This window comes from Ursus maritimus, unplaced genomic scaffold (genome assembly GCF_017311325.1).
Source record: "Ursus maritimus isolate PB19 unplaced genomic scaffold, ASM1731132v1 scaffold_2, whole genome shotgun sequence".
Taxonomy (NCBI): Eukaryota; Metazoa; Chordata; class Mammalia; order Carnivora; family Ursidae; genus Ursus; species Ursus maritimus.
This window is the reverse complement of record NW_024424452.1, coordinates 54,288,583-54,301,202: the sequence shown is the minus strand read 5'-3', so window position 1 is coordinate 54,301,202 and position 12,620 is coordinate 54,288,583. Positions and strand designations below refer to the sequence as shown.

Sequence of the window (12,620 nt, the reverse complement as noted above, 5' to 3'; positions counted from 1 at the left end):
AGATTACATTCTTCTTCTTCGATTAGAGCACATGACACTACAGAATTCTAGATCCTTCTAGAATTCTCTCTTCCCTTAATTTTCTGATACTGTTCCCTCGAATTCTGACCATTTCTCTGTTCACTTTACTTCTCCTTTCTCTTTCTCCCAAAATTCACATTCACTAAGATGTGAACTTTTAATTTCTATTTTCTTCACTTTCACTAATTCATTATCATCCATAGTTTTAGCTTTATCTATATGCAATAATTACAATACATGGCATCATTGTTAAGCTCCAGATTTGCATTTTCTGCTGCAGGCTCCTTATAATTGTCATGGATGTGTTTCTATCAAATCAGACTTAAACTCATGGGTTTATTTCTCCCATGTGTTCTTTCTTCATCTTTCTCATTATCTTTAATGGCATCACCATGGTCTGCAATATTTACTGTCATCTTCAATTCTTCCAAGAATTCCTCTCAACCTGTGGATTTCTCTTCCTTGGTTCACCTGTATTTCCTTCCTTCAATCTTTATTTCTATTCATATGATTTACTCCCTCACTGCCTCTTAGAAAAATCTACAGACTCTATTTACACACTCTCTTCTAGTCTATTCTACATTCTACTGCCAGAGAAATCTTCATAAACCCCAGTTTTCATCCCACTGGTACCCGGAACAATGCTAGTCTCTAAAACAGTGACTAGGATGGCATGTGTTCAGTGAATACCTACCCAAATCCTAACCAATCCTTTAGAGTGCACCTCAAATGCCATTTCATCTGAGACAACTTCCCAATTTCCCAAATCAAAGCTATCTACCCATATTCTATGTTCCCATAGTCTTCTTTTGCCCTTTCTCCAAGCCTCCAGGTGTTAACCCTACCTGTTCTATGTCAACATCTTCATGCAGGTACCATTAAGGTGTCTTTGAATAGAAGAATCTTTGAATCACCCACAGTACCCTAAATGGGTAAGCCCTTATTAGATGCTTACTAAATTGAGCATTCATAACAAAATACAGTAACTGTATGATTATGGCATATTATTAACTGTATACTGCAAATAACAAATTTGATATCTGTAGTTTTTGAGCAAAATTTTGAAATGCCTTCCACAATTCTAAGTGGCATGGTCTTTACAGAAGTTAAAAATAATGCTTTTAGACTTTAGCACTCCTACAGTTTACTTTTGTAACATAATCCTTAGTTTTGGGACTCTGCATTATTTCATTTGTGTTATAATAGTGTTATGGAAGCAAAGTTGTAAAATAACCTTTTAGATTTGGGCAATATTAGAAATTTTATAACATTTACATTGTGACTGCAAGTGAGAATAATCATGATAAAAACAATTTTTACTGAGGATTTACTCAGTGCTAGTCACTGCTTTAAATATTTAATTTTTAGGTTATCCTTATTTTTAAATTGGAAAATCAAGATATAGAAATCACATAGTTTACATAAGGTCATACAGCTAGTCCATGGCAGAGCCTCAAATTTAAACCCTGGCATCCTGGCTTATCATTTCTTTCCCTAAATATATGAATAAGCTCTTATTTTTAAAAGTTGATTAATTTGTGCCTCTCATGGCTTTCAGAGAATAGGAGAAGTTTCCAAGTTCTATCTTTCAAGGATAAAGAGGATTCAGAGGACTTATAATAGTTTCATTTCACTACTTTTCCAGTGGACAGGAGTGGCCTTCAGTATCCTCACCAGTAGCTAAAATGGGAGCCACATGGGACACTCAGCTATGGCCTCTTCCATGCCACAGAAACCAGTTACTACCACCAAGGTGAATGTTGTTAACACACTTGTTATCACTGGTGTCTTGGCCGGGCAGGATCTGTTTCATAGACATTTGTCCTGCTTTTCTCTTCCCATCCCCAACGTCCATCCAGTCTCTGCAGTTTCCACAAAAAGACAGACTGAATCTCATCTAGGAGCAGATGAGGACTGTGTCTGTACTAGCGGTGGAAAGTACGGCATGTGAGGTACAGATGGGAGATGCTGTGCTATGTAGTGTGGGAGAGAGACTTGGGGGAAGACTTGTTATTGAAAATGTTATTGGAAGTGAAGTTATGAGGAGGAGGAATTAGACTGACAACAGCCCCCAAGGGAGTAGAAGGAGACTGTTAAATAGAGGCTCCAGCGAGATATTCTGGATCAATGTAAGAAATCACCTGTTGAAAGAGGTCTCTAAACCTGGATTTGCCTGAGAAGTGGTAGCTCTCCTACCACTAAAAGTATCAAACATTAGTTGGATAAACACTTGGGAAGCATGTCACATAGGATATACTATGATTGCTTAGAAAGTCACACTAGATGACTTTTGTTTTGAAGATTTTATTATTTACTTATTTGCAAGAGAAAGAGAGGGAGCAGAGGGAGAGGGACAAGTAGACTCTGCACTGAACATGGAGCCCGACGTGGGGCTCGATCCCATGACCACAAGATCACAACCCAAGCCAAGATGAAGAGTCCCATGCTCAACCAACTGAGCCACCCAGGCGCACCACACTAAATGACTTTTAATTGTTTTACAACCCTGGGAAGTCATGATTTCAGTTACGCTCACTCCCATGATTGGGATCTCTCTACTCTCTACTGTTACTCAGGCCAGTTTTCAGCTTGTGTTGTTTCTATTTTTACTTTTCTCCAGCCTGCAAGACAGATTTCTCTTTTTTGTTCTCTAGCCCCAAACTGTATCATTTTTCCAAAAAGACATAGGGAGCCTGCCACTATTATCCATATTTGGTAACCCTCTAATAATCAGTAAATAACAAGTAAATAAACAGTCTTATGGGAGTATGGTGTTTTGTACAATGTAGGTATGCCATAAATATACACATACATATGAAATACATAGAAATATATAAAAACACAAAGCGTTCGGTTGTAGTGGTAATAAAACATACTTCCTTAGAACTGGGGAGTCATTTTCATTGACGGAAAATTTGAAGAAATAAAATTACTCAGATGAAATCATTTGAGCCAAACAAGTTTTTCCAGAACTAAAGCAAGGCAAAACAAAATAATAGAATTGGACCTGAATACAGTTTGGGAAAAGGCATAGGGAATATTTTTATAGCTAAATATGTTTGCATAATATCTGTCATTCATCTAGGAGTCTCTTAACCTTCTCACATCTGGACATTTTCTTAAGGAGCACCAAGTCTTGATTGCAGACAGAAAAACTGATTTGAAAACATACTAACTGCAGAATAATTGAGTTATGTAGGTGTTAGTGATACGTGTAATCAAGTTTGTATGAATCTAGTTCGCTCTAAGTAAAGCAAGCAAAAATCTATACAAACCATTTCCTATTAAGATCTTACCTGATAACCAGTTTTTCGTTTGAATTTCACAGACTAAGGAGCTTCTTATTAATAACAAAATAATTAATAATTACACTACTGCCTAACCAATAAAGGCAAAATATAACACCAGGGCAACCCAGTACTTCCCAGATGTCTGCCTTTAGCCCCAGAGGGCAGGCAGACATAGATCCAAAACACGCAGAAAGGGTCAAGAAGAAGCATCCTGATCCCTCATAAGAAGCTGCCTGAACACTTCTAACTGTCAGAACATCACTAGGACCTGGGGTGGTTGTTCTGAAGTCACTCTGCATCTAATCCTATTTCTTATTATGGCACAGGTGCAACTCAGAGCTCCCACAGATCTCTTAAACTTCAGCGCATTTACTTATTTTTTGTTTGTTTAAAAATGTCAGTATAGGTAACAATCAGAGTTAGCTATTGGGGAGCAGGAGAAACCAGAAAAGACAAGTATTAAGTCCAAATTAGAAAAGGTATTGAGCTTTATAGGTTGTTTATAAAGACACAATGTATTTTTCATGTCCATTAAAACTCGCTTACCTGCTGCTAATGTCTGTCCTGTTCCTGATGCGCTGGTTACACAACCAATTGAATTGCAGAGAGAAATGGTAAAGTTGTATATCCTATAAGGTTTTAGTTCTTTTACAACATAAGACAGTTCTTGGGAGTTAGCAATGTACAACACCTTCAAGGCAAAAAAAATAAATAAATCAGATAATAGATAAACGGTGTGAGAAATATAACCTTGGCAGTCATGAATCCATGAATCCAGTCATGTTCTATGAATTCAGACAGAGGAATTATTGCCAACCACTATTTGGAAAGGGATTTTTTTTGAAGAGTCTCAACAAGCGAGGATTTAATTGATAATTGTACCATCACACTGTTTTATGAGGTAATAATCCAGTTCCTGAGTGGATAAATGAGGAAACCAAGTTATTGCCTCATAAAGCAGCATGGTGGTATGGTTATTGTCACCAATGGTAGAGATAAAGGATGGTGACATTGTCATTGTTATCATGAAAAAGTCCAAATAAAGCCATGGGGCTTGGCCAAAACTAACCCTGTGCAGTAATGTCCACACGTTATTTGATGGAGCTAGTACAGAAAAATGTCACTATGTTAAATCAATTCCATCACTTTCTTGAAAGAAAAAAAAGCCACAAAAGACAAAGGAAAACAAGTAAACACATTACTGAGCATCTGCATGAGGTCAATTCTCAATTATCTTTCTTATACAAATAAGCATATGCAGATTAGATCAAATAGTTACATTTTTTGAAATACTGTCTTATCACACAATTTCAAATGAAAATAGCATATTTGAGCAAAGGAGACTGAGAGGAACTCCATAGTCTATAAACAAATAATTAAACAACTATCACTGAGCATTGGTCCCATCATTATAACTAGAAATGATCAAAAGCAACCCTGTAAGTTTACTTAGTTTATAGATACAAAAAACACTGGAAATTATATTCAGAAAAAAGTCATTAAGACAGAGTATGACACCAAGCATTAGATAAAACTTTTTTCTAAGGGATGTTGATATATTTGATTCATATCAAATAATCTTCCATAAATATGAATGCAGGTAACTGTAAAGGTTAGTAACATTTGAAGTAATTTTCTAGATATTCTCACTGTAGAAGTAAGATAAAATTCATTTGGAATATTTGCCTGGGTATTGGCTTTAAAATTTCATGACCTAAATGAGTAGTTCTAGAAAGCACTGTGAATGGAATATAAAGTAAATCATTTCTATAACATTTTTCAGAAATAAAGGTGATTTCAAAGATTTGAAAAATCTAGGAATAATTTAAAACTTTGGTACTATTTTCTCACAATTACATTTAGAAATCAGAAAAACGTCAAACACCAAATTATAAATCCTTTATGTTTCTAATTCTAAAGTTGTTATTGAGGGATTGAGGATATAAAATTTTCTGTTCTGTGCAATTTGATTTGAAATTTTCTAAGAAAAGTAAAACTTTGAAGTGAGTTAAATTTGCTGAATATTGCTATAAAATTTATCCCATTTAAAACAACCCTGGTGGGATTAATGCAGATTTTTAGAAAATGGAATTGTTGTCTAGGTAAAATATAATAAAGTGTTTCTTATTTTAAGGAAAATGGGGTAAAAACACACAGTGGAATATTATGCAGCCATAAAAGGGATGAGATCCTGCCATTTACAACAACATGGATGGACCTAGAAGACATTACGCTAAGTAAAATAAGACTGAGAAAGACAAATACCATATGATTTCACACATATGTGGAATCTAAAAAAACAAATGAATAAACAAATGAACAGAAACCAAAATCAGACATGCAAATACAGAGGACAAACTGATGGTTGCCAGAGGGAAGGGGTGGGGGGATGGGAACAATGGGGGAAGGAGAGTGGGAGACACAGGCTTCCAGTTATGGAATCAGTAAGTCACAGGAATAAAAGGCACAGCAAAAGGATTATAGTCAATGGTATTGTAACAGCATCGTGTGGAGACAGGGTGACAGACGGTCGCTACATTTATGGTGAACATAACATAACATATAGAGAAGTTGAATCATTATGCTGTATACCTGAAATTAATGTAATATTCTATCAACTATACTCAAATTTTAAAAAATAATTTAAAAACAAAATATTTCCTACTTCATTTAGGATGTTGAATCATTTTTTGAACAAACTATTCTGTGGAGGAAGAACACAAAATGAAATATAACAAGAAATAGAAAATGTAGATTAATACTAATTTTGATGGACTTCTCTATATATAGTTGTTATAAATTACATGACTTTAAAAAGACATTTACCTTAAAGCTTGGGGCACATAAAATAATCACTCAGATAAACTTTGTCTTTATCATATATATAGTTATTTTATAAGACTTAAAGGATCAATTTAATTGAAAATTTTATTTGGGATAAATTCTTAAGGAGGTGGAGAGAACTCTGTAGAAGCTTGAAATCCTACACTGATAATATCACCACTTCTATATATTTTCTTACCACATTTTTAGTCAAAGTTTCTGTAACAATTATTTTACAGTAGGCTTTCCCCTAGAAATTTTGGCTACTTTTTTACCAAGCTTGTAACAAGACACACACAGGTCAGTGTGGATAAAAATTTAATTACTGAGAAGGTGAAGATTTTGACTTTGCCATTCTTGATTTCACTTTCTTGAATATATGATTAGGTAGATAGATATTTGTATGGAGAGAAAGTGTAAGAAAGAGAAAAAAGTGACATATCTATATCCTTATTTCAACTCGGCCATAAAAGAAAGGACTTTTAAACAAAAAAGATGCATATACATAATTTTTGTCACTAATAAAAAAGAAATATTTTCCTGCTCCACTGAATGATAAAATTATCTTTTTAAAAGTTTAATGTAGCCCTATCCCATTAATAATAATCACTAATAGGACCTAATGTTTGTCAAGTTCTTTAACTCCCTAAAACCGTATAGATAAGCAGAAATTGTTTTCCAGTTTCACAGATGAGTAAACCTGACATGCAGAGATGTGTGGGTGGCTAACAACTGGCAGAAGTGAGATACAAACAAACAAACTGACTTCTAAGGCTATATTTTTATGAACTATGTTTTTTTCTTATTTTTCTTTCTTAGCCTAGAATACCAGAGTGCAAGTAATAGTTGCTTTGATGCTATGTTTTACAAAGAAAGAATAGTTTACAAAGCAAAAGTATAGCAAAAACAACAACAAAACATCAATGATAAATACGGTATAACATTAAGGACCAAATGAACCAGTTAGAGCTATAAAGTGACCTTAAATCCAATGATACACTGGATTGGTAGACTAAGTCATTTAAGTTACAAGTTATGGGTAAGGCTACCTCTGTGTTTATCACCTGAGACAGATGCAAATTAGTCAGCACTTATTTCCGGACTAATGAAAAAGTATAACAAGGAATCATAGGCAAACCTATTGGTAATGGGTTGGAGAGGGTCTCCCAAAAATCCTTGTTCACCTAGTACCTCAGAAAGTGATCTTATTTGGAAACTGGGTCTTTGCAGATATAATTAATTAAACCATCCTGGATTTAGTATGGGTCTTAAGTACAAGCGACATATTTATAGAAGAAAGGAGAGGTATACACAGATACAGAGGAGACAGTAACACAGAGAAGAAGGCCATGTGAAGACAGGCAGAGATTGGAGTTAGGCTGCCACAAACCAAGGAGCGCCAGGAACTACTAGAAGCTGGAAGAGGCAGGGAAGAATTCTCCTGGAGAGCCTTCAGAGGGAAAATGGCCCTGACAACACTTTGATTTCAGACTCTGGTCCTCTATTAAAAAAATAAATTTCTGTTGTTTTATATCACTTAGTTTATGGTTAATTTGTTACTGCAGTCTCAGGAAATTAATACAATGGGGTACAAAGGTCTGGCTCCTTGACTTTTTCAGGACAACCTGATAGGGTCGTTTCAGTTCCAGAACTACCCACAGGATCAGCTTAGACCTTTTTGTTACTGCATCACAATTCAGCTTCTTATTCTGCTCAACCCTGTATCTCTTACTACTTTCTGTGTGTTGTTTCTAAGAGCACTCCCCAATAAACGTTTGGTACTCAGTCCTCTCCATAGCATCTGTTTCCCAGAGAACCTGACCTAAGATAGTGACAGCAGCAATGCCCTAGGAAGGAGGATCTAAAATGATATTTTGGAGCTGGATCACCAACAAGCTGGCTTCCAAAGAGAACCTCATCCCAGTAGTTGGTGGAGTGGCGATGGCCTCCAGCATACACCAGTGGTGCAATTCTTAAACTCCCAGTGAACTGGGATGACTTACCAGTGGAAGGAAGTTCACTTGTTTGGTGGAACTGGAAATTATATGGACTACGTTGGGGAAAGTAGTAATTATAAGGACTGTGGGATCAAGTAGCTCTTGCTGGGTGCTATTAATGCATTGAAGAAAGACAAAGAAGATCTGAAGGTTATCAATTCAAGGCAAACTGAAAACTTCCTTGGCAGTACTGGTTCTCCATATTAATAACATCCTATTAAATGAATTAGGGAAGCAAGACATGGCAGATATATAGAGGTCTTGGTAAGTATTATGTGCTCCAAAGAATGAAGAGAACAAGTTTTTTTAAAACTTAAGGGTCTAAATTTTTAGAGGTCCAGTAGCCTGAGATATGCTAGGACATCCCTTCCAAAGTAAAGGTCAAATTATTGCATCTTGTACTTATCACTAGTAAGAAAGAAACAGAATGTCTGGCAGGCCTTCTTACGTTCTGAAGAGAGCATATTCCACATCTGGGATTACTACTCTGACCAAGTTACTAAATACTATGGAGTACTGCTAGCTCTAAGTGTGCCCTCGGGCTGCAGAGGATTCTTCAGTGGATCAGGGCTGTGTTGCAAGCAGCCAAGTAACTCGGGACATAAAGCCTATCAGATCTTGTGGTATTACAGGTAACTACAGTGAGAAAAGATGTTGTGAGATATTTATGGAAGCCCTCAATAAGAGAATCACAAGGTAGAATCCTAGGATGTGGAGGAAGGGCATATGACACAATGGAAATCAAACACCATTTGCTAGACAGCTCCTAGCATGCTGGTGGGTCTTGGTAAAAGCAGAGAATCTGACTATCAACACCAAATGGCCATGCAACCAGAGCTATCCCTCATGAGCTGAGTTCTGTCAGACATGCCATGTCTTAAGGCCAAGTAGGCCCAACAGAAATTCATCATAAAATGGAAGGGGATATCTGGTGATGGACATAAGCAGAGCCAGGGTAATATCCTGTGCAAGCAGATTGTCTGGACCCCCCAGGCCGTCTGCCATTTGTACACTGGGAGCTCAATCTCAGCTCATACCTATGACTTCTCAGGGGTCCCTCAAGAGCTGAGAGAGTAGAAAAATGTGGTTTGGTTCACAGATGGGTTGTCTATGTAAGTGGATGCAAGTCAAAAATGGGTGATGGATACTCTATAGTCCCATTCAAGGATGGCCCTAAAAACCAGCAGTAAGAAGAAATCGGCTCATTGGGCAGAACTTCAGACAGGGCACCTGGCCATCCATTTTGTGTGGAAAGAGAAGGGTCCAAAGGTAGAACACATCTGAACTACATGGCAGTGACCTGAATGTATTGGTCATGGGCATGAAAAAAAAAATATTGGAAGATCAGGAACCAGGAAGTCTGGGAAAGGAGAATGTGGATAGGGCCATGGGAGAGATTGTTTCATGTGAAGATCTCTTTATATTGTGTTAATGCCCACCAAAGAGCATCTTCCTCAAAAGAGGTGCTAAACAGCCAAGTACACAGAATGACTTGTCCAGTTAACATCAGCCACCTGTCATTGGCTACCCTCATGCTGGTAAAATAGGCTAATGGAGTACACTGGCCACACCATAAACTGGAGGGAAACAAGAGCATCTCCCCCTCCAGGATTATGATATACATATCAAATGACTTAGTCCATGTACACAATAAAGCCTTCATAAGTTATCTATGATTATTACTCTCGTTGCTGCTGGCTGGAGTAAGAATTACTAGAAGACAATATGTCACTGTATATCCCAAACCTTGACCATGTTAATAACTTCTGCTATAAGCTGTGATAAACCCATTTCTCAGAATTCTCTTCTCTTAGGAAACAGAAACATGCAAAATGTACATAGAAGACATTCTTATCAATGTCATTCATATTTCCAAAAGAATTAATACAATATAAATACGAACTGATTGTGGGTTGGTTGAATACATTATTGTATGCCCAAATAACAAGACAGTGCACAGCTACTGAAAGTCAACTCCTTACAAGATATTTAAGGATAGATGTTAAGTGTAGAAAGCAGATTTTATTAAACAAAATTATATGCATTTTGTTTTAATATATGCTTATATTAGAAAAATAAGTGATAGAAATATATAGTGCCTTGTACACATGGTATTATATTAAGAAACAAATGCGCAGGTAAGGAATATATAAGGGAGAATTTGGTCATAGAATTCTGCAAAATCAGAAAATGTCAAAAGGAAGACAATTCAATTCTAAAACACTTATACCTGTGACAACACTGTCGGAAGAGATTGTTGAAGTGACTGTTCAGAAACCATATTGATCTTGTACCCCACAACTTCTCCTCTTGCTACATTCTCTGCTGGCTTCTCCCAGGACACATTGAGGGAGTGCGGTGAGAGTGGGGAGACTGAAGGAGGGGTCATGAATGCTGGCACTATCAATGACAATAACACAAGCAGACAGTGAATGCTGTACCTACATTTCATTTCCAGATGGAATTCGTACACCTATTCTAGCTCCTGACATAACACCATTCCTTACATAATACTGATTTCTAAACATCAAAGGATATACTGGCGTTTATAAAAACTACTTGCCTTTTGTTTTCTGCAAGAATGTTCTCCACCCTTACATTCCCAGCAAAGATATTTTCCATTTACAAAAGAAAAATCATTTAGAAATTTGCTTATGTTCAAGATAACTAGTAGATTATTTGGGGTAGGAAACTATAGATCTTACAAAGAATTTAAAAGGAGAAGTCATCAAAACTGAATCTTAGTCCACAAAGTCCAGAACAGTGCATAGTGACATATTGGATATCTGATGGAGAGGCGAATTTCACCGAGCCACACTGATACAGCTTGGAGAATATTACCCCTCAGAAAGAGGTAAATCTAAAATGTTCTAAATAACCACAAAAAAAATTTTAAAGTTTTCAATAAATCTTGATTGAAGTGTTCAGAGTACATATGCACATACATTCTCCCCCTGCCATCTTTGAGATCTTAATATGGATTTTAAATGTGCTAACCAAAGGTGTATTATCAAAGGACCTCATCGCACGTTCAGTAGCCAGTGACCCATAAGATTATGAGGGTCCAGTATTGCAGTTTCACCCATTACTTTTCATTTCTGACCTTGATTTTCCCCTTCCAGAACGCCATGGCTCATCACTTGTGCTATCATGGCACTATTATTTGTCCAAGATGGCTGGTAGTCATTAAGAGATGCTAAGCACAATGCACATTTTATTCATGAAATGATTCCCTTGGACATCAACCTAAAGCTACCCTTATCCTCCCACAGTCCTAACAGATTCAATTTAAATCAGGACTTGGGTTTCTTTGAATATCCATAGATTCAAAGCATAACAAAAGTGTCTTTTTTTGGTGAAAGGCTCATGATATTTGAAGTGTTTTTAATGTAAAGAGTGGGGGGAGCAGTTAAAAATATCTCATTTGCTGTAGTGAAGATATCTTAAGAAAATTAAAAATTTTACTCTCCTTTCTTACCATATTGCCAACTGCTTACAAGCACACTTGTGGATTACAGATATTGATATCCAAGATTCTATCATTAGGTATAATCTAGTACCTGCACTATTTGCTTTGGAGAGAGAAATAAAAACAAATTAAGATTTATGAAATTGGTATAGTTATCTCTTTCACTGAACATAAATTGTGCTGAATTTGGAGCACGATAGGACATACGGCCAACCCACTTCAGGAATGGAAACCAATTGCTATTTTTGGCAAACATTCCCCAAAGACTATAACTATAGTTAAGTTATTTTTCCCCCGTGAAGTAATAGCTCAGGCACTTATTTTTTTCCCCTAAAACTTACTGCAAGTGCTTTATGACCTTGAGATATTTACATAACCAACCGATGTATTAAAATTTTTCCTTGGCCTATATAAATTTATAATTCTTCCTTTTCAAAATGTACTTTAGTGCTGTTGACTTTCATGTGGGGCAGTATTTTCATCTGGGAATCTTCAAAGTGGAGTTCAAAGCATTTTTCTTCACCTGATTCTCCCGTTCTTTCTGAAGCCCAGGCAGAAGATACACTGCCAGCCATGTTCACAGCTAAGACTCGAAACGCGTACTGGGTGTATGGCTCCAAGGCAGTGATGGTTGTGGCTGTTTGAGGAGGTTTTAACGCATTTTCATTGGCTGATTCTGCAAATGGGTGAGGACTGAGCCAGCCACTGCTCTGAAAAACTCGACTTTCTGCTGATGTGATTTCTCCATCAGATTTCATTCTTTTCATGTAGAGTTCATATCTTATAATTATTCCTAGAAAAGTGAAACAGTAAACCAAGAGGACTCATCAGACAGATAGACAGACAGACAGACAGACGGTTTTGGAGGTGGGGTGGGGTTAGGCTGGTTAAAAAATGCCAGCTTTGCATTATTCTTCTGACTAGATTACCTGTCCATTTCTTCAGTAATCCAGATGACGGGACTTGTAAAAAACAACAAACTGATGGAGAGATGAATGTATGAAATACTGCAGAAAAGCA

At 36.7% G+C, this 12,620-nt stretch overlaps 1 protein-coding gene across 1 annotated transcript in view; it reads right to left on the bottom strand.

Annotated features, from left to right (window-relative positions):
* USH2A (usherin) overlaps nucleotides 1-12,620 on the bottom strand; it is a 676,781-nt gene that overhangs the window by 483,093 nt on the left and 181,068 nt on the right. The window contains exons 17-19 of the mRNA XM_040636016.1: nucleotides 12,124-12,393; nucleotides 10,362-10,531; nucleotides 3,858-4,002 (exon numbers count right to left, since the gene is read on the bottom strand). Of these exons, the coding sequence (XP_040491950.1) occupies nucleotides 3,858-4,002; nucleotides 10,362-10,531; nucleotides 12,124-12,393 (585 nt within the window). The remainder of the gene's footprint in view (nucleotides 1-3,857; nucleotides 4,003-10,361; nucleotides 10,532-12,123; nucleotides 12,394-12,620) is intronic.